The sequence below is a fragment of the Rhagoletis zephyria genome, unplaced genomic scaffold (genome assembly GCF_001687245.7).
Source record: "Rhagoletis zephyria isolate East Lansing unplaced genomic scaffold, Rhagoletis_zephyria_1.1 Rzeph_scaffold_01320, whole genome shotgun sequence".
Taxonomy (NCBI): domain Eukaryota; kingdom Metazoa; phylum Arthropoda; class Insecta; order Diptera; family Tephritidae; genus Rhagoletis; species Rhagoletis zephyria.
In genome coordinates, this window is record NW_016158404.1 from 21,142 (window position 1) to 41,539 (window position 20,398).

At 37.7% G+C, this 20,398-nt stretch overlaps 3 protein-coding genes across 4 annotated transcripts in view; 2 read left to right on the top strand and 1 right to left on the bottom strand.

Annotated features, from left to right (window-relative positions):
- Positions 1–206: 206 nt before the first annotated feature.
- Positions 207–6,140, top strand: LOC108363625 (RNA exonuclease 1 homolog). Its single transcript, XM_017617045.1, has 11 exons — positions 207–522; positions 589–1,718; positions 1,803–1,992; positions 2,051–2,217; positions 2,275–2,409; positions 3,822–3,924; positions 3,980–4,082; positions 4,719–5,011; positions 5,081–5,381; positions 5,450–5,709; positions 5,769–6,140. Exons 1-11 carry the CDS (start codon positions 393–395, stop codon positions 5,846–5,848), a joined length of 2,892 nt encoding a protein of 963 aa, XP_017472534.1. The 5' UTR covers positions 207–392; the 3' UTR covers positions 5,849–6,140.
- A 1,299-nt stretch (positions 6,141–7,439) lies between these two features.
- On the bottom strand, positions 7,440–10,362 carry btz (CASC3 exon junction complex subunit). 2 transcript variants are annotated; one of them, XM_017617047.1, is made up of 3 exons: positions 10,206–10,362; positions 9,059–10,144; positions 7,440–8,998 (listed from the first exon to the last, which is right to left on the bottom strand). In XM_017617047.1, the coding sequence occupies exons 2-3, from the start codon at positions 10,115–10,117 to the stop codon at positions 7,442–7,444; spliced, it is 2,616 nt and encodes an 871-aa protein (XP_017472536.1). In that variant the 5' UTR covers positions 10,118–10,144; positions 10,206–10,362; the 3' UTR covers positions 7,440–7,441. The 2 variants fall into 2 exon arrangements, with proteins under 2 accessions (XP_017472536.1, XP_017472535.1); XM_017617046.1 differs by having other exon boundaries at positions 7,440–10,144.
- A 252-nt stretch (positions 10,363–10,614) lies between these two features.
- Positions 10,615–20,398, top strand: part of dsd (attractin-like protein dsd) — a 23,838-nt gene continuing 14,054 nt past the window's right edge. Inside the window, exon 1 of the mRNA XM_017617048.1 lies at positions 10,615–11,473. Coding sequence (XP_017472537.1) covers positions 11,001–11,473 — 473 coding nt within the window. The 5' untranslated portion in view covers positions 10,615–11,000. The remainder of the gene's footprint in view (positions 11,474–20,398) is intronic.

Consider the following 20,398-nt stretch of genomic DNA (forward strand, 5'->3'; position numbering starts at 1 on the left):
AAAGTTGAATGCAAAGTTGAACAATGCAAACACCTTTTTATGGCGAATATTTTGATATTTTTTCATATTTTGATATTTTTAGCCATTCAACTTTTTTTCGTGCAACCCTGCGCTGAGTTGAACGCAAATGTTGAACGCAAAGTTGAACAATGCAAACACACTTTTAGTTTCAAAGCAAAAGAAGGTTTCACAAGCTATTTGTGTGGTGTTTTTGGCTCTTTATGTAATCCTCTTACACTTTGTCGCCCTGTAGTGGTTCAACTAAATCTTGGAATTCCATTTTTGCCGGCAACCATGTTATCTGCAACTAGCAAGTAATTTGATGAAATAGTCAAATTAAACAAACTTAAGAGCATTTTGTGTTACACAATGCGCAAATTATAAACAAGAAAATGTTACCTTCACTTGGCTTATTTAAAGGATTCCCATGTCCATATTATGCGGCCACAAAGAGCTCTGGTGTAGGTATTGGGACACAATCCTGTCAGAGACCCTATTGTCATTTTAAGCATGTGCGGAAAGGTACGTATCTTTTAAGTATATTAGATATGTACATATGCTTAAATTTTTTACTACATATTTTGCCAGACGAAATTCCCACTTCAACTAATGTAACGGTGCCGGAGTATAAGCCTACGCCTAAATTGCTACCACTACCCCCTACAATTACAAAATCCAAGCCAAAGTTGGAATATCAACCTGAGAAACCAGCTCTAAATGCTAGCCCATCTAAACCATCCTTAGCTATAGAATTTCGTGCTCCGATTTACATACCGGGGACGTGTAAAAATGACCAAGATGTATATAGTTTAAATCTTGATGACTGTGAGGAAGAATTAAACGAACTAGGTGAGATTTTAGATGATGAAGTTAACGACAAAAACATTAAATCAAATGGCGAAATCCAGAGTGAATCTGGAAAGCCTTTATGTCATGAAAATATAAAGGATGTTAAAAATGATGAAACACTAAACTCTGTGATTCATAACAAAAGGGACGAATGCATTAAGGAGGGGAAGAGATCACATCGTAGTAGTAAAGATGTTAAATTTAAAACAGAAAGTCCTGTTTCAAATGATAAATCGGTTTCAAAGGAAAGGCACAACAATAAGGATGTTATCTTCAAAGAAGTATCGAAAAGCCACAGTAGAGAAAGACACAAAACAGAAAATAAAAAACACAAAGAGCATAGACAAGAAGAAAGCTTGAGAAAAGATAAAGACCGAAAGAGAGTTCATGTCGATAGTAAAAATGAAAAATCAAGTTCTGCTCCCCGATCATCGAAAATCAGACTGTCGTCTACTTCATCAACGATTAAAGAAACAACTAAACACCACCGTGGTTCAAAAACAAGTTCCACGAAATCTTCATCCTCTTCAAAAACAGATATCAGTGTTTCAGAAATAGTTCAGGTCCCTACAAGCAAATTGACTGATAGTACAGGCCAGTTTCCAATAACGGAAGAAATTAATAAAGAATGTCAAATGATCTACGAGCAACTGGAAAAAGATTTTGCTTCTCTGCATAAAGACGATGCTAATAAACAAAAAAATGTAACTCATGAATCTAATCCATTGAAACGTAAACAATCACAAGATGATGAATCCACCGCCAGTGCTTTGCAAAAAAAACGTGTTGCTTACCACAATGCGGAAAAATCAAAATTGCAATCTCCGTTATTATTACGTAAACCAGATCACATACGCAATGCGATGCAAGTAAGCACCCACGATAAAACAAATACGTATTTTTGTATTTTTGCATTTATTTTCCAATGTTTCGTTTTTCTATTCAAATTAAAGGCTATTTTCAATAGACAAGCAGCTATGCATCGCAAACGGGAAGAGGAAGCTTCGGTGGTGGAGGCTGCGGTACGAGACGCAGAGGAAAAGGTACGGGAAGCGACGGAAGCACTTCGCAAGGCCAAAGAAAAAAGTCAACTAACGCCACTCATACCGAAAAGTTACTTAACTCCACCCATCCGAACCGGCTGTATATTTTTATTATTTAAAAAAAGAAATGAATATGAAAAATGTTCCTCCTTTTTTAGCTCGCACTATTGCCCCTGTGGCCAATATAATTGCGTTAGAGCGCGCCAAGAAGAAAGTAGACGAACTTAGAGCCGAAAAGCAGCCAGCATTTACCCCATCGCAAACGACAAAAAAGGGAGAACGTGTTGCCCATAAAGTTACCACAGCTTTAGCGACCAAAGAAACCGTACGTTCATTTTATTCATTACAACTGACCGATAGTGTTTCATATTATTTTGTTTAGGTAAAGCCAGCAAAACCACCAGTACTGGAATCGAACTCTTCTAAAATCTCATTTAACATACGTATGCAATATTACGAGATGATGGTGAAACATTGCTTAGCTATATATCCGACTATGGCTGATGCGTGGGAACGGGTAACTACGTATTGCTCATTTATGAAAAGACTTCCAAAACTCAAAAAAAAAAAAACGGGATATTTGAACTATTTACTGAGAGTTACACTGAGAAACTAGATGTGCTATATTTTGTGAATAGAATACTTAACGCGTCTCGTGAAAAATCTGACTTTTCGGCTTGTCACATCGGTGATACACTCAATTTTTAAGTACTATATACATACTTTATGGTTGATGTTGGAACAACATTGAAAGCTGCCCATAGTCAAATGACTTTAAACCAGAGATCGAAAATAACCGTCACCAAGTGTCTTGTATGGTGTTTACACAAACACTCATCTCTCAAGCAAAGAATGTTTCTCACCGTCGCATATCACTCTGTGCGATCTTTTTGTGGGTTATTTATCAACTGCTAAAATTTCCCTTAGGCAAAGACTTTGGCAGGGACCTTTTTTTAGTGTCTTAATTTGTGGATTATTTTAGGACGGAAAAATATAAGTGAGCGTACATAAGTGGAAGCGAAGCGTTAGGCGTTTCTTTACACGACATATACGTACACATACATGTGCGAACATTTATGACAAAGAAGAGAGCGTGCACATTCATAATATGATACACCGAAAATAAGTTATTTTATTTTATTGATAAAGAAAAGTATAAATGCAAAGATTAAGATCAAGGTACATTTAAAAATTTTGCTAATATAAGGGCGTTCATGGGTAACCGCGCTCTAACAACAACAACTTATTTTTCCTCTTCCAGCGGTAAGTGTCCTGGACAAGGGAAAAGTATATGCAAATAAGCCTTTCCCACTGAGAGGAGCACACATCTACAAAAATAAGCCACCTGTTCTGTTTTGTGGGTTATTTTTTTTCTTGAATAGTGACGGCTATTTTGGGACACTTTCAAAGTGGAGAGGGATATTTTCGACCTCTGCTTTAAAACTTCAGAATCGAGGAGGACCACCTATTTCCCATCCTACTCTGATAGACACAAACACCATCACGCAGCTCAACAGAGATCACTGGGTCAAGAGTATTTATGAAAAGGTTCAAGGTCGAACAAGGCAGCAAAACACACTGCAACATATTTGGGGAGCTATGGTTATGTTAGGTTTCATTTGGGTTTGGCTAGACGTGGCCTTCTAATCAGTTTTTAGACCATAATAAACCCAGGGCCGGAGCGCGAATTCACCGTTATATATACATATCTATCTAAGAGCATACAAATTTCTCAAATAGTGTCTGGGAATGCTAGGGAATTGACACTCCTTGGCTAGGTATAAATCTGTGCCTTACCGCTTAAAGGAGCGATACATAATTTCTACTTAAAAAAAATTTACAGTAGATAGCTAAACATAATTTAATATTTTCAGAGTTCTTTAATACCTAACATAACAAGACATTTTACATTACGTTTTGGATTTTTAGGCACAGACAGAAGAACTTGCTGTTTTTAAGAAATGTAATACTCCTGTTATATACAAAAGTAGCGCCTTGTTAGCTATTAATAAACTACGAAAAGAAGCGACAGGTTAAGTATATTGTTGATAATTTTACATTGAACAGATCGTAATTTTGTAATTTAGATTCTGGAAATAAACCTGCCAACTCAAACAGAATGGTGTCTCATGAAGTCATATTAGCTGGAAAACTAGCTAAAAGCAATACATGGAGTGTCCAGAAAAAAATGTAAGCTGAATTTTTTATGTATATATTGTTGGCTTAATACAGAAAGGGCCTAACTCATTTTCTTTTGAAATCCTCCTTTGTAGAAAAGTCGGCAGGCCATTCACTAACCATCTAATAGAATATAAAAATAACTATCGCAGTATTAAACCACACACAGTGTTTGAATGGATAATATCTAAATTAAAAAAAAAAATCTTTACAAAGAAATAAAAATGTTATATAGGGCCTTTCTATATTAAGCTAACGATATATATATTAGGGAGGGTAAATTTTTATGGGAGATTTTTTTTTTACTATGAGCGTATAGCACAGGATTCTACGAGTGATTCTAAAAAAATTTTCGGAAAAACCGTGTGTCTAAAATCAATTTGGAGTTTGCCAAATTGCGAATGGGACATGGCCTCCTAAGTTCCAAGTTTTCCATATACATTTGTATGTACATATATATGTATATAAAATAGTACCTTGAAATGCTAGCTTAATAGTGTTGTGCATGGGTTCCTCTGCAAATTTGCTTTGAATTACACGTAGAATCCTCATATCCTATACGCGCATAGTAAAAAATTCACCCACCCTAATGTACATACCACAATCAAAAAATTATATATGAATAAAGTATTTTTAAAATGCTTGCAGAAGAAGTGATGCCAGCGATGGAAATGAACCTTTCGATAAGCTGCCAGGAGATAAAGCATACGACATAGTATACGAGTTATGTCTTACAGAAGAACAACTAATTTCAAATGGTTTCCCGCGGCCAGGAAAAGGTCCTGGCGTTGCAATAATAATGAATTCTAAGCCCTCAAGGCGCCCAAATGCAGACGAACGCTACTGTAGTCGATGCGGAAAGGTTTTTAATTCGAAAATTTATGATGAGGTGTGTGTGGACGAATGTAATTACCACCCTAAAAGTGCCGGCTACCGCAGAGGTTTGTGTAAATAAAATCATATTTTCTTAAAATTCTTATAGTCAACGAACTTTTGCTTTGGACATTAAGGTTTCGCGGACAATCATCATCGTTGCTGTCAGCAACCAGCCGGAACTCCTGGCTGCTCATATGCTAATTATCATGTTGCCGACTTTGTAGATTTGGATAATCTCACCGGCTTTGTTACAACAATCGAAAAGGATGTTGATTACATACCAACAAAGAAAGATATTTATGCTCTCGATTGTGAAATGTGCTACACCACAAATGGCATCGAGTTGACACGCGTGACGGTCGTAGATATCAATGGGCGAACAGTATACGATGCGCTTGTAAAACCAGAAAATAAAATTATAGATTATAATACTATGTAAGTTGGATGCGAACTCATGTGCTCTTTTTACTATCTCAAATTCAATTGTTTTAATTTTTCTGCAGTTATTCTGGTATAACAGAAGCGATGCTGAAGCACGAGACCCGCACATTGCGTGATGTTCAAGCCATTCTAATGTCTATGTTCCATTCGAAGAGTATTTTAGTCGGCCACAGTTTGGATAGTGATTTAAAGGCTTTGAAGATAATACACAGTGTGATAGTAGATACATCGGTATTATTTCCTCACAAAATGGGACCACCAAAAAAGCGTGCGCTAAAAACTTTATGCATTGAAAATTTAAAACGCATCATACAAGAAAATGGTATGAAATTAACATATTTCTTACTTATTGCTTGCTAAATTAAAACTTTAAATTTTCAGAGGCTGGTCACGATAGTGCAGAGGATGCTGAAGTCTGCATACAGCTAGTTAAGTTCTATCTTCGTAATAAGATTAGTTGAGCATATGGATTTCTTTTAAGCATTACCATAGTAAGAATTAATTACATCACTAAAAAACGCTAACAAATTAATGTAAACTCATGATTTTCATGCACATACTTGCTTACTTGTATGTAATTTTTATCAATTTATCTTTTCATATTTTCTTTTGCATTTATGAAATCAAGTTTAAGTTGTATTTATTTTCTACCCCTTTCATCAATGTTGAATAAATCAAACAAATAGCAATAATAAAACTTAAATTCTGCTTACATATTTATACATAAATACGTATGCAAATACCGATCAAGAACATGGATAGTCCCTTCCCACGACAGTCGGGTCTACGTAACCGGAACGACCCAGATTTATATCTGGCCAAGGACTGTCACTCCAGCAACACTCCCCAAAATCTCTTTGGGGAATTTGTATGCTGTTGTAACAACAACATGGATGTTTTCTATGTTTTTTCCAAGCTAGAATCATATAATGCTTCAATAGTTGAAGATAATCAGCCATATTATGCCTTTCGTCGTCTGTTTTTCGTCGGCATCACCTATCGACAAATTAGTGGCTTTACACTTGATGTATTTGTGTAAATACATAAATATATGAACGTATGGTACCTTCTCTGCAAAAGTGCCGTAATCTAAAAAAAAAAAATTAGTAAAGTATGCAGAGATGTCCGCCATCCCTTCTATGTGCACACAAATTTCATAGCTGCATCGAATAAAATGTGTCCTCATTTATATCATGGAAGAGTAGGTAAACTGTAAACTTAAAAACCGCTTTTCTTAAGGTCTTAATTTTTTAGATTATGACCTTCAGGTATGATTATTTACCAACTTCAAAAAAAGGAGAAGGTTATCAATTTATCGGAATATTACCTACTATTCTTTTTTTTATGTATGTAACTTTGGGCCACGTCTTCCGATTTCTATAATTCTTCTTTTAAATGAAAGGTGGGATGGCGTTGATTTTTGGTAATTTTTTCGGTCGTTTGAGCTCGTCGTCGATTCTGCATAGCAAATACCAAACTTATGTATGTATCTATTTGGGAAGCTTGTATGCTGCTACAACAAAAACTTCAATTTCATGTGGACTAAAGCCAGCCGAATTGATTTTCATTAGTCGCAGCTTCAAAGTTTTGTTTGACTATAATGCTCGTAACATAAAAAATTGTGTTGAATAAAATATATCTTTATATTTATTCGAAGAGGAAAATCAGTCATACCTACATACATACGTATGTACATGTATGCAGTTAAGGTAAATAACAAATCTATTTCATGAAAAATACGCTTCTTTTCTACAATTTTTAAAGCTACAGTTAATTTATTAAAATTCATGTATATGTATGTATGTATATGCAAACACGTATTAACTTTTGACAGAATAAAGTTTAAGCAAATAAAACAGAAGCATCATAATAAATTCTCTTACTTGACTCAATAATCGAAATTCGTGAAATTCACTTAATGTATTTCGTGTATTTTGCATTCCTTCATATCGTTATAGCTAAAAGACATGATTATTATGGATATTTATAATTTTTAAGAAAGTGGGGTGCATAATTTCCTAATTCATATCTATGCGTATGACGTTTACATAGTCTCATTCCTGTGTTAGTAACATAGAGTTGTTAACATTTTTTTCTATTTGAGCACTTTCTGCATTTGAAGATTTTTCCCCATTCGCAGCATTATTTGCTATGACAACATCGTCAGTAAGTGGCGAATTAATTATGCCACCACCGCTATTGACATTACCACTGTTTTCCCCATTGCTGTTGTCTGCATTCGTTGAAGGCGAGGAACTTTTGCGAGTGGGATTAGAAGTAGCTGGCTGTGGTGGCTGGAAAGCCGGACGCTGCACAAACATATTATCAATTATATGATCAATGTTTTCTACGCTACCAATGGGAGCCAAAAGCTGGCAATTTCCTTGCGTAGTTGAGTTGTTAACAAGAGTTTTGCCATCTTCTTTAGACTCTGAGTTGCGTTGCTTATTCTTCTCGGATGGGGGCAATATAGGTATGGCGTTTGTCGGACGTCGCTGTGGTAGTACAACCGGACGAGTAGTGGCTTGTGCTGGCGGTACAAAATATGTAGTTCCTCCAACTGTGTTGTAGTTTTGATAATTCGAAAAGTTTGAATTAGTGCTTGTAGTTGCAGCTCCTGCAGCGGTGGCGGCCGATGAAGGAGGCACAGCGGAGGACGTGCCGAATGCCGCTGCAGGAGATCCTGCAACTTGAGGTGGGGCCGCTGAAGCCGGTCCTCCAGCATACCCCAGTGTGGCTGTAGTTGTTGCGGAAGATGTTGGCAGGTAGTTTGGTGGTGCCTGTTGTGTGTATTGTCCTGGAGGTTGCGCTTGGGGATTAGCGGTGGCAGAGGCAGTGTAAACATCTGGGGGAGCAACGTAAAATGTTGCTGGTGGATTTGTATTATTACCACCGTTAGGATAAGGTGGGCCTTGAGTTGGTGCTGGCACCGTAGCATAGCTTGAAGCGGGCTTCTGAGATTGACTTTGTGTTTGATTTGGTTGTAGTACTTGCATTGCTTGGATATTTTCTTGATGATAAAGTTGCATGAGGTTAGCTTGAATGATGTGTTGGTCTTGAATTATCATCGGCGGTTGTTGTTGTTGCAGATGCATTTGCTGCATTTGTTCAGTTATATGCTGCGCTTCGTGTTGTGAACGACGCAGACTTGAGTAACGCTTTGGTGGTCCCCGCTGCTCTTGAGAGATCTGCTGCATTGTTTGGGGCTGCTGACTACCTTGTTGATTATTCATTACATTATTACCGGTCAACTGTTGCTGATTAGCCATATGGTTTTGAGAAGCTAAAGCATGCATTTGAATGCTGCCAACGTGACTTGGATCGTTGCGGTTCTGAACTTGTTGCAACCGCTGCGATAAATTGGATGTGGTTGGTGAGTTTTTAGATTGTGGCTGTTGGCGTATTGACGCAATAGAATTTTGCTGTTGCTGATATGATTGGTGATTATTGCTACTTCCACTCGTGGATGCTGAACTGCCAACAACTGGAGCATACGCACTTTCGGGTTGAGAGTGCTTGGAATGTGTTTGCTGCTTACCATTTCCCGCTTTTTGTTGTGGGTGATCTGTCATTCCAGAATTTTGTTGGCCATTTGAATGGTTGCGATTGTTCTGTCGATCATAATGCGCGTCGTTACGAATGCTTTGAGAATCTTTATAAAAATTACCAACCTGCCGGGAATTACGTTGTTTTTGCTTAAATTCCATTGGCGCTTGTCGGCCAGAGTGGCCCACCTGGTGACTGAAAGATTTCCCCTTACCTACCGTGCCTTTCACATCACGTCGTTCTTCTTGAAACGGAGGTTGCCGAGAACTTCCAGATTTTTCGCCACCTGATCGCCTATCTGCTCGATTTTCTTTTTCCTCGCGAGTTAAATGTGTTTTACGAGTTTTAGGGGTACTACGTTCGTTCAATACAGGGAAATCAGATGGACGGGGCGGTTTGCGTTCTTTATTGCTAGCCTTTAAATATGCACTTTCATCTTCCCAATTACGAGAATACTTACTGGGGCCTCGCCCGTATCTTCGGCGACGGCGAGCACGCGGTGGCGCATCTTCTGTACGTATATCGTAACCGTAGGAGGAAACTAGCTCTGCCCGTGACTTTGGTGCTTGCTCTGAAGCATCAAACCGGTCATGACTCCAACGTTCTACCGCAGATGCTGATTGCCATTTCTTCATTGTTTTTGAGGCATGAGAAATTGTTGGCGATTGCGGGGGCTTGGCACTTCCCACACATCCATCCTGTGCTTCCCCGATTTCATCTAAGTTAACCACTCTTTCTGCCTCTCCCTCAGCAGTACGGTCGTCATGTTCATAAAATGTTCCTCGCTTTGGTATATACTGCGGATTGCTACGGTCCTCATCTACTTTCTTTTGCGCTTCTATTTCGGCTTTCTCCAAACTAACGCTACCTTGCCTTACATCTTCTTCATCGTCGTCGTCATCATCATCGGTCATGCTTTCCCCATCTGTTATACTATCATCATCTAAATCGTCATCTTCCTCATCATCATCGTATTCTTCACCCCCGCCTTCGAGGTCGGAGGCTGTATCATATTCCGAATCATGAGGATGGGAGTTACTCGACCGCTCCTGTGTCGGGGAAGTTCCAAACTCTACTGCGTTGCTGCCTGCGGCTTCCCCAATCTCGGACAAAGGTATATCTGCGGCAGGTACCACCTCAGGAGAACTCGTCGCTGTAGTTGAAACTTTCTCAACTTCAGCCATTTCAATTTTCTATAAGTTTCGACGAGCCTAAATTTTTTCATAAAAACTTTTCATATGAGCTTTTTAACAACTTTTGATGACCATTTACCTGTTTTGTTGAAATATTTTCCTATGGTATTATACACCTTCACTAATTGGCGAGCCCAAATATTTTCCTGAAAAAAGGTGTTCCTGTTCACAACGCAATCACAGAAAATAGAAAGTTCGAAGATTCGTGTATGAGCCCGAATAACCAACCAATAAGAAATTGTCAGGGATGTATTTTTGCATTACCTTTTTAATAAACAGAATTTTAAGAAATTAAAACCTTTACTCTTTGATTTGATTAGAAAGAATTAGAACATTTCAGTTTACTATGAAAATCAAAGAATATGCGCAGGTTTTTGAAAAGACATGGGTTTTTATGAAAATGAATAAAGAACGTATACGTTTTCTGTCCATTTTAACAATAAAATGACACAGTGTGGCAGGTCTTAGAATTAGAAAAAAAAAACCACCTGGTAGCTCACAAATAGCGAATTGTTGTTGCGAAGGGAAAAGTCAAAGAAAGTCGAAAATAGAAATGTCTGAAAATAATTCCAGATTCTTGCAAAATTAAGCCAAAATAATAGATTTTTAAGTGATTACAACGACGTTTGTTGTTCTAATTCAATTATTATCCGTAGTTTGAACGAATTTTAAAACCAAGACAAAATAGCCATCATTTAGACCCACTGGCCGAGAAAGAAGGTGGTTGATCGGTGAAATCTTTATTTTCGGGTTTTGCCAAGGCGTTAACAATTGTGTTGAAAGTACATATGTTATAAAAATGTCAGTCAATGGCTCTGAAATAAAAGAAAACTAGTAAATGTTGAGTAATCAAAAAAAGTATTACAAATAAAATATGTGTGGGGCTTTAACAAAACTCGTATGCTACAGGAAAAAGCATAATGCCAACGGCAAGCGAGACTTCCAGCTGAAGCAATCTCAATCAGAACGGTATTCTCAAATAGGAGGCACAGCCAAGCAAACCCCATTAGCTGATTGGAGAATTGTGCCACCTGCTAAGTCGGTGAGGCCTTTAAAATTGTCCCTGCTGTCGTCTTCCAACTGCAACGTGTCGATAATGATAGCTTCAATTTCACCTGCGCATATTTTACCAATATTTAACGCGAAATACCGGCGGAAATTTTTGTTCCTCCTGCTACTGTTAATCTTCCATAGTTGTTTCAGTGAGTTGAGCCGGGTGTCTGCATTTAATTGCACAGCTCAGGGCAATCGATGCCAAAATGAAGGACAGTGTCAGAAGGACGGCCAATGCCTATGTGCTGATGGCTGGCAAGGGCCGGAGTGCCAGTTTTGCGGAGGAAAAGTAAGGTAAGTTTCTTAAGTTCACTGAAATCATGAAACGAATGTCTTTGATTACTCCTGCAGTCTTAACATGAATTCCTTTGGACTTTTCTATTGTACATATATGTATGTATATACATATGTGTATACATATATATATACGAGTAATATACTCGCAAACGCAAATACATATGTACGAATATTATTTTTAGCATATTCGTTGTTAATCTTTTTTTTTACTTATCAACGTTTAATACGCTGCACACATTTTTTTGTAATTATGTGGCTTCGTCCTGGCATTTCTTTTATCATTTTGCATTTATTTTGTCCAGTGAAAAAATAACATTTTTATTGCTGCATATGGCGAATTGTATTTTTTGTTGTACATATGAACATACATAGATACCTTCCAACATATATGCGCATATTGGTAATTAATAATTGTTATAAGATCACAAAAAACTAAAACAAATAACATAAGGACGAGCACAATTAAAAGTTAAAACATTCTAAAAATAGAATTATTAACAAAAACTAACGAAATCAACACCCACATGATCAAGTTTAAATAGCACTGGAATAGCTGCACTTGATTGTAGTTGACTTAACAAATGAAAAAGTGGAAAAGGCAACAATAATTAAGGCGAACTTAGCACAGTGCGTAGGCAACTAGCTAAGTCAGCTGGGGTCGTTGGATCGAGCCCCACTGAAAGAAGTTTGATGAGTAAATGTGGTCATTTCCGAAATAACTATCACTTCTAACAATTTTTCAAATTATTGTTAATTATATTATAATATCAACAAAATTTCTGTGAATATCACACTTATATGTATGTATGTATGTATGTATGTACATATATCAAATACCTATCAGCAACAAGTCTCATTAAATAACAAATAATATAATAAACAAATTTATGCATTTAGATCTAAGCAAATGTGGTGGAATATGGTTATTAGTTTGTATAATTGGTTGTTGCTTTCTTTTCATAAATTAAAACTAATCACAATGTTTAATTTCGCCAAAAACAAACCATTTATTTAATATTTTTTTTGTGAAACCTGTTTTCATTTTTTTATTCCAAAACCGAAAGTGGAATGAAACCGAAACTGAAACAAATTTTGAAGAACGAAACAAAAACCGAAGTATAAACACTTTGCAAAACCGAAACCTTAACGCTATTTTGAATCGGTTTCATTCCTTGATTAAAAACGACTAATACTAGTTGCGTTGCAACAGTACGATTGCAAGATTTAGTCCGAAATCGTTCCAGCAGGCAAATTTCCTCTAACTGAGAGCAATTTCGGGAGAGTAAAATATGCATACTCTCAGTATGAAGTTGCAGGATTTAGTCCGAAGTTTTTCTGTATGCAAATTCATGAAAATTGTCATATGAAGATCAGTGTTGCATTAGGGGTGTCCATAATATGTAGCATCTCTAAAACCTAGCATTTATTGTGTACTAGATTTTACCAGCGGGTTTCACCCCACGCCAGAAGGAATTAAAGGGATCATGTGAGTTGTGGTTCCGAAGTTATGGCTGATAAAAAATTCCAAGCCTACGTTAAGTGCTACGCCCCCTTTTACAAACTCATTTATATACACCTTACTATAAGCACCTACCATAGATATGTTTGTCTAAAATATTCAACGCTTTTGTAATTTGCCGCCCCCTTTCACAGTCTCATTTATATATGTATGTATATCCTTACTATAAGCACCTACCATAGATATGTCTGCACACCAAATTTCAAGTTCATGTGACTTATGGTTCCGAAGTTATGACTGACTAAAAATTCCCCGTCTATGTTATCTGCCACGCCTCTTCTTACAAACTCATTTATATATACATACTTTAAGATAAGCATCTACCATAGATATGTTTGCATACCAAATTTCAAGTTCATGTGACTTATGGTTCCGAAGTTAGAGCTGATTATATAATTCACGCCTATGGGAAGTGCCACGCCCCCTTTTCCAATACCGCCAATTTTTCCCATGAGTATGGAAGAAATTTTATTTATCTCGACAGCAAGTTCCAATTTTCTTTTTGATAACAAACAAATTCATTGAACCATAAATTGAACATAAAGAATTTAAACAAGTATAAAAACATATAGTTTAATTACCCTACAGTGATGTTGTTTCATTAGCTGTGAGTAGCGTTTGATTGTCAAAATTTTGTATTTCGGTAGTGAGTGAAGTGAAGATCATTTATTGAGCCGAACTCAAATTTCTAAACAACGCCACTTTGTGACTGCCAAAACGTACAAATCTGTACAAATGCACAAATCGCATGATCCCTACTTGAGTGAAAACGTGAGTGTGTTTGTGTTTTCCGTCGCCTTTTTTCATTCGGGTAAGAATAGCTGAGATTTGGCGATGGCCCGCTAAAAGCAAAAACAAAATACAAGTAATTGTTATTGAATGTAGCCCTATGGACGGACAACTTCTAAGATACTTCGCCGACCTAAACGGGGTTAGATCGCCGAAACAACAGCCCTTGGTCGGGTGAAACCCGAGTAATTCCGGTACGTAGAACCGGCTGTCGTGGGAATGTATCGTCCGATTACACTCCTTTCCCCGGTAGCGAAGACACTCGAGGCCTTGCTACTCCCGTACTTCACAAACCACCTGACCCCAGCGAAGCATCAGCATGGTTTCCGTAAAGTGCACAGTACAACAACAGCACTTAACGCCATAAACACTCAGATAACTCGTGGTCTTAACCGTAACCGTCCCTGTGAGAGAACGATTCTAGTAGCGTTGGACTTGTCAAAGGCGTTTGACACCGTCTGCCATTCCACGCTACTAGAAGATATAGAGGCCTCCTCTCTCCCACAGAGGCTCAAACGGTGGTCGGCAAATTATCTGAGTGGTCGACATTCGTCGGTAATGTTTAGAGACAAAACCACCAGAGGGAGTCTCGATTGTCTCCTATGCCGACGATTGCTCGATCATGGCGACTGGGAATGGAATTGATGACCTGTGTTCGAAAGTAAACGGCTATGTCTCCGAACTGTCTCGCTTCTTCACTGCAAAGTGTCTAGCCCTCTCCCCTACGAAATCCTCCGCAACCCTGTTCACAACCTGGACGAAGGAGGTCAGGCTACCGCTGGGGATTCACGTCGATGACACACCAATTTCGACGGTGAATAACCCCAAAATACTCGGAGTAACATTCGACAGCCTGCTCTCCTTCTCTGCGCACTCAACCGCTATTGTCAATAAAGTACAGAGCCGCAACAAGGTCCTCAAGTCGCTAGCCGGCAGTACCTGGGGCAAAGACAAAGAAACGTTGCTGGCAACATACAAGGCAATAGGCCGGCCGGTTTTGAACTACGCAGCGCCAGTGTGGTCGCCAGGGACTAGTAGGACGCAGTGGACGAAGCTACAGACTGTACAGAACACCGCACTCAGGACAGCGACGGGATGCCTCTTGATGTCGCCTGAACACCACCTGCACGGCGAGGCGCAAATGCTCCCTGTAAAGGAGCATAATATAATGCTCTGCAAGCAGTTCCTGATCGGGAGCCACAGAAGTGGCCACCCAAGCACACAGCTGCTTGCAGAGGAGCCCTCGCCTAGGCACGTCAGGAGGCATCTATATGAACTGATGGACGAAGTCCAGAGGTTACATTAAGCAACCCCTGGACCCGACAGCTTACAGACAGGCCTTGAACGGCATTCACAGGGACTCAGTCTCGAGTTATGTAGACTCTAGACCTGTGAATGCCGTTCTAGGCATACCACCCCCGGACATAGACGAGACGGAGCTTCATCTGCCTCGGGAGACACGCACAACACTCGCACAAATTCGCTCCGGCTACTGCAGCAGGTTGAACTCCTACTTGAGTAGGTTGAATGAGGATGTGCCGAATGAGTGTCCGGCATGCGGAGAGACCCCACATGACTCGAAACATCTCTTCGCATGCCCGGAAAACCCGACAACCCTAACGGCCTTGTCCCTGTGGACAAACCCCACAGAAGCTGCACGCTTCCTAGGGTTGCCGTTAGTGGAACTTGACGACAACGACTAAGATACCAACCGATCTGGGCGGGGTTGTTGTAGCCGCTACAACAACAACAACAACAAGTAATTGTTGTATTTGTTGAATCACTACCATCTTCTAAAAGTTATGTCTCAATGTGAATCCTGGGATAAATCCCGGGATCCCGGATTACTTATAAAATATCCCGAGATCCCGGGATCACAATTTTCCGCATATTTTGGCATCCTTAATATGTATGTATATATGTATGAATTAGGGCTGATACCTGGGTATTGGTATTACCCGATATGCCCGAGTACCCGGGTAATGTACATATGTCGGTGCCGGTTAAACGAAAAACACTCGGTAATGCGACATACAGTTTCTTATTAATCTTTTTCGTACATATGTATGTCTGTATGTACATATCGCACACCAAGATCTAAAGTGCAATCAACTAAAAAAAAATTAGGGCGACTTTTTCGAATAAATCAATTCATAGGACTCATCCAATTAATGTAAATATTTTTTCTTCATTAACTAAAAAACTACTGTTATAACTGTGTATTAATTGCGTTGAAGCTGAATTTTGAGTTAGCTCATTTTAGATCTAGGGGTGCGATATGTATATTTTAAAGAATATTAAATATTAATAGTTTAAAAGTAATATTAAGTATTGTCAGACACTTCTAGCTGGCACACAGTGGGCTGAAATTAGACTGTGGGACTTAAGAGACATCAAAAAAATACCAATTAATATTGAAAAAAGAATGATGGGTTTTGATTCTACATTTTATTATATCACGTTTTCGTACCAGAATATTTTTTTATAAACTCATTAATTATTATGGCAAATTTAAGAAAAAAGTCTATGGAAAAAATCGCAACTATGACAGTAACTCAATCACCTCACATTTCCTCATAACCTGGTTTACATATTCGTATAGTGTACTATGTATTTTACTTGGTTTCCTTGTTCGAAATAGTTCGCGTTTTACAATTTAAATTTGAAACCCACTACTGGCTGGGAATCAACAGACTGTATAGTTTGAAATCTTTAATTATTTGATATTAATACGTAGGTAATTAATTATTCTGGAAATGAATAACCACGACATTATTTTAATGCATTTATTTCAAAAATTAACAATTGACTAATGAACAATCCACAATTCATAACATAATGGTATAGGATCCCAGAGCCGCCAAACCTGTCTTATTTTCGTATTAATGAAATTTAGGTAATAAATAGTGTTATATGCAGGGAACGGATTTTTAAGACCTAAAAACCTATAAAAAAAAACGAAATAGGCTGGAAAAGGCAAAATAAAATAGCGAAATAGGCAGGAAAAGGCACTAGAAATAGCAAAAAAGGCAAAAGAAAGCACTAAAAAAAGACAAAAACTGAAAAATAACACTGTTCTACAGGAAAAATGTTCAACACACGCCACTACATATGCAATTCTTGTATAGCATTGCTCGCTGATTCCGAAAATCGAGTTAATTTTTTATTCTACGGATAAGTTTTCGAGATATTTTCATGCGTGTGCATGGCGTATGAGTAACATTCTTTCCTGCTCATTTTCCATACAAAAAATCTTTGCGCATTTTCATATGACCACTTACTTATTACTTCTTTGTTTATCCATAGATTTAATTCATTATCAATTTAATTTTTTGTAACAAAACAGGCTTTAACACAACCTTGAATGTACAAAACGTGCGCTCGACGTGTGTTGATACAAGTGGCGCCCAATTTAAATATGGAACGTTCGAGACTTTTATATTATCAGGAATAATCCGAGTATTGACCTTTATGTTTCTGAAAACGCATCAGTCTACGATTTCGGCACGACGAAAAGAAGACCTGTATTCACAGGTTCGAATAAATCGCTGCAGCAAAATCGTATAAGTGTGTGGCATTGTTGTAATTTTTGTCGGGACAGATTCGCACCGACAGAATCGCATAGGTGTGTGGATACCTTACTTCACTAAAAAAACAGACTGTAAAATTTAGTGATTCGTTTATTTGTTACTCATACGCCATGTATGTATCTACGCGTTTGATTCAAAGTAATAGGATGACAATAAATATTAGCTCTGATCCAATACTTTTCGTGAAAAATCCTGTAAAACTGTCAAACAGCAAAATTACTCTCTGAAGTGCGAGTAAAAAGTCAGTAACAACAAAACGTACGGGAACAAAAAACCATTTTTCCTGTAAAAACGTCAACCAGTGATTGCTTGACACTTTTCATGATTTTACCAGAAGAAAAAGTTCGGGTAAAATCTTGCAACTTCATTCTCTACACAACTCTCCAAAAGTCGATCTCATTTACAGGATTTTGGAGGATTTTGGAGTACGGGAACATTTTTCCTGCAACTTCCTGCAAGTTCGTGTAAAATCCTGTAAGTTCGTGGAGTACTGGATCAGAGCTATTGATTACGTGAACTTTAAACCGTCTGGTGGACGTCACCGCCAACGGATAGCATCTGGCGATATACAATACTGATTTTAAATAATATTCTGTAAAACATTTGTATCTAAAAACCACCGCTTCGACTTCAATGAAAGTAACTAACATTTTAACGTATATACCTTTCCCACCTGCTATCTGTAAAAGGGTCGCCTACCCAAGCAAGCAGATTTGTTGAACACATTTTTTATAGTAAGGTGACATCCAAGGCGAATTTATATAAGGTGGTGTTACTAGCTCAGCTGATTTTGTGTATGTGTTTCGCCGCACGGCTTCTGATATCAAATTGAAAAATTTTGTTTGAATTTCTACACACACTCTTACAAATTTTGACAGTTTATGCAGCCAAAGCAAAAACAAAATACATGTAAATGTTTGTTTTTGTACTCCTGCTATCACCTTATATTAATTCGCCTTGGTGACATCAAGTTGTAACAGGCTATCCTAATATTTACGCACGCCGCCAATTTACTGTCAACAATTTCTCATGCACATACAACTTGTATGGGACCAACCGAAATTGAACGGCGTGCGTATGAAGCTAACTCAATTTCCAATTTTTGTTCTGCGTGAGATTTTGATTGGACGTTTCGCTTAATGAAATCAAATGCAAACGCACGCAAGCCAATTTTCGGGTGACGCAAAAAAAAAACCAATTCGACTGCGTGCGTATAAAAACGCAAGCCGCGAATATTAGGTTAGCCTGTAACGTGCCCATATAATTATTTATAATTTAAATATACATATATTTTTTGTCTTAAGTAGATATGTGTAATTGCATTTATCAGATAAACACTGAACCGGTAACAACTAAAAAAAACACTTGAAATCTATTCTAACATACCTGCAAGTCATGTTTTCAGAGTATTATGAATTGTAGAGAAATTTTAAAGAATTCGTAAAGATCTCATCCGATTTTTTGGTCAAATTTTCTATAATGAAATAATCTGTGCACACTTCGATTCTTTTACGAAATTTCTGAAGAAAATCGGTAAAGCATAGAAATAATGTTGCTATATGAAGAATTTCTTGCAGAATTTTTTCAGATTTTTTTTTTTATATTTCGTAGAGAAATTTCTTAACGAGTTCGTAAAACAGTTTTCGCGCTCCCTCTTGACAAAATCGACTTCCTTAGCAAAGTACTGTGTGCGGGTGCGTGTATGTGTGTGTATGAGGGTGTTTCCCTCTCTGCGAAGGTTGGCCTACATATATGAGCTTAAATTCATACATCAAATGAACCTCTATATGAGTCATATTGGACTCTTATTGGCCTCATATACGGCTATTTTTGGACTCTTTTTGAGGCTCTTAAATGACTCTTATTGGCCTCATAAATGCCTACTTTCGGAGCTTTATTTTATGCTGTTATGTGAGTCTTATTGGCTTTATTCTTCGACTCTTGAATTGAATTTACTTTAGAGTCGCATATACCTATACAGCGTGGCGACGAATAACTGTTACCCAGGTTTTTTTTTGAGAAATAAAAGGGTCCTTTATAGATTTCGCGAAAAAGTATTTTATTGTTAATTTTCCACAGACTTTACTTTAGTTGTATTAATTAGTTTTAAAATTTTAATACTTATTTGCATTTGCCAGCAGTGGAAACTTTGAGAGAAAAGTTCATTTTACACGCAGGTCTTCGTCAGTTAATTTATTACATATCTTCTGACCTAACCTATTATACAAATGTTATGTTTTATAATAAAATAAATTAAATAACTGAACAAAATTTTTAAAAACTCATTTTACCAAAACTCCGGGTGCATGACATACATATGTATGTACATATGCATATGTGTACAATTTCACACATTTTTATACCCGAGCGCACTTGTGCACAAGGGTATATTAATTTTGTTCACATAACGGTTGTTTGTAACGAAACGAATCGAGATAGATATAGACAAATGTATACATAAATGCTCAGAATGAATAGAGAAGTCGATTAAGCCATGTCTGTCTGTCCGTCTGTACGTCTGTCCGTCCGTCCGTGTACACGATAACTCGAGCAAAAATTGAGATATCTCAACCAAATTTGGTATGTAGGTTTCCATTAGTCCAAGGTATGTTGGTATTGAAAATGGGCGAAATCGGACTGTAAGCACGCCCACTTCCCATATAACGGTAATGTCNACTCGAGCAAAAATTGAGATATCTCAACCAAATTTGGTATGTAGGTTTCCATTAGTCCAAGGTATGTTGGTATTGAAAATGGGCGAAATCGGACTGTAAGCACGCCCACTTCCCATATAACGGTAATGTCCGGAAATACGAAAACTGCTATATTTTAGTAACTACTGAAGATAATTCACTCAAAATTGATATTTACAATAATTTTCAGACGAAATATAAGAATATTATAAATTTTTGGAAAATGGGCGTAGCCACGCCCACTTATGGTTACATGTGTATATCTTGGTAACCGCTGCACCAATTTCTTCCAAACTGGGCACAGTTCCTTGGTAAATGGCAGCATAAAAAA

Bases quoted from the DNA above. Each gene is read 5' to 3' on its own strand.
- LOC108363625 (XM_017617045.1), top strand. From the start codon at position 393: ATGTTACCTTCACTTGGCTTATTTAAAGGATTCCCATGTCCATATTAT. The intron at 523-588 runs GTACGTATCTTT...ATATTTTGCCAG, and splicing joins TTTTAAGCATGTGCGGAAAG to ACGAAATTCCCACTTCAACT. The intron at 5,012-5,080 runs GTTTGTGTAAAT...TTGGACATTAAG, and splicing joins AAGTGCCGGCTACCGCAGAG to GTTTCGCGGACAATCATCAT.
- btz (XM_017617046.1), bottom strand. From the start codon at position 10,117: ATGGCTGAAGTTGAGAAAGTTTCAACTACAGCGACGAGTTCTCCTGAG.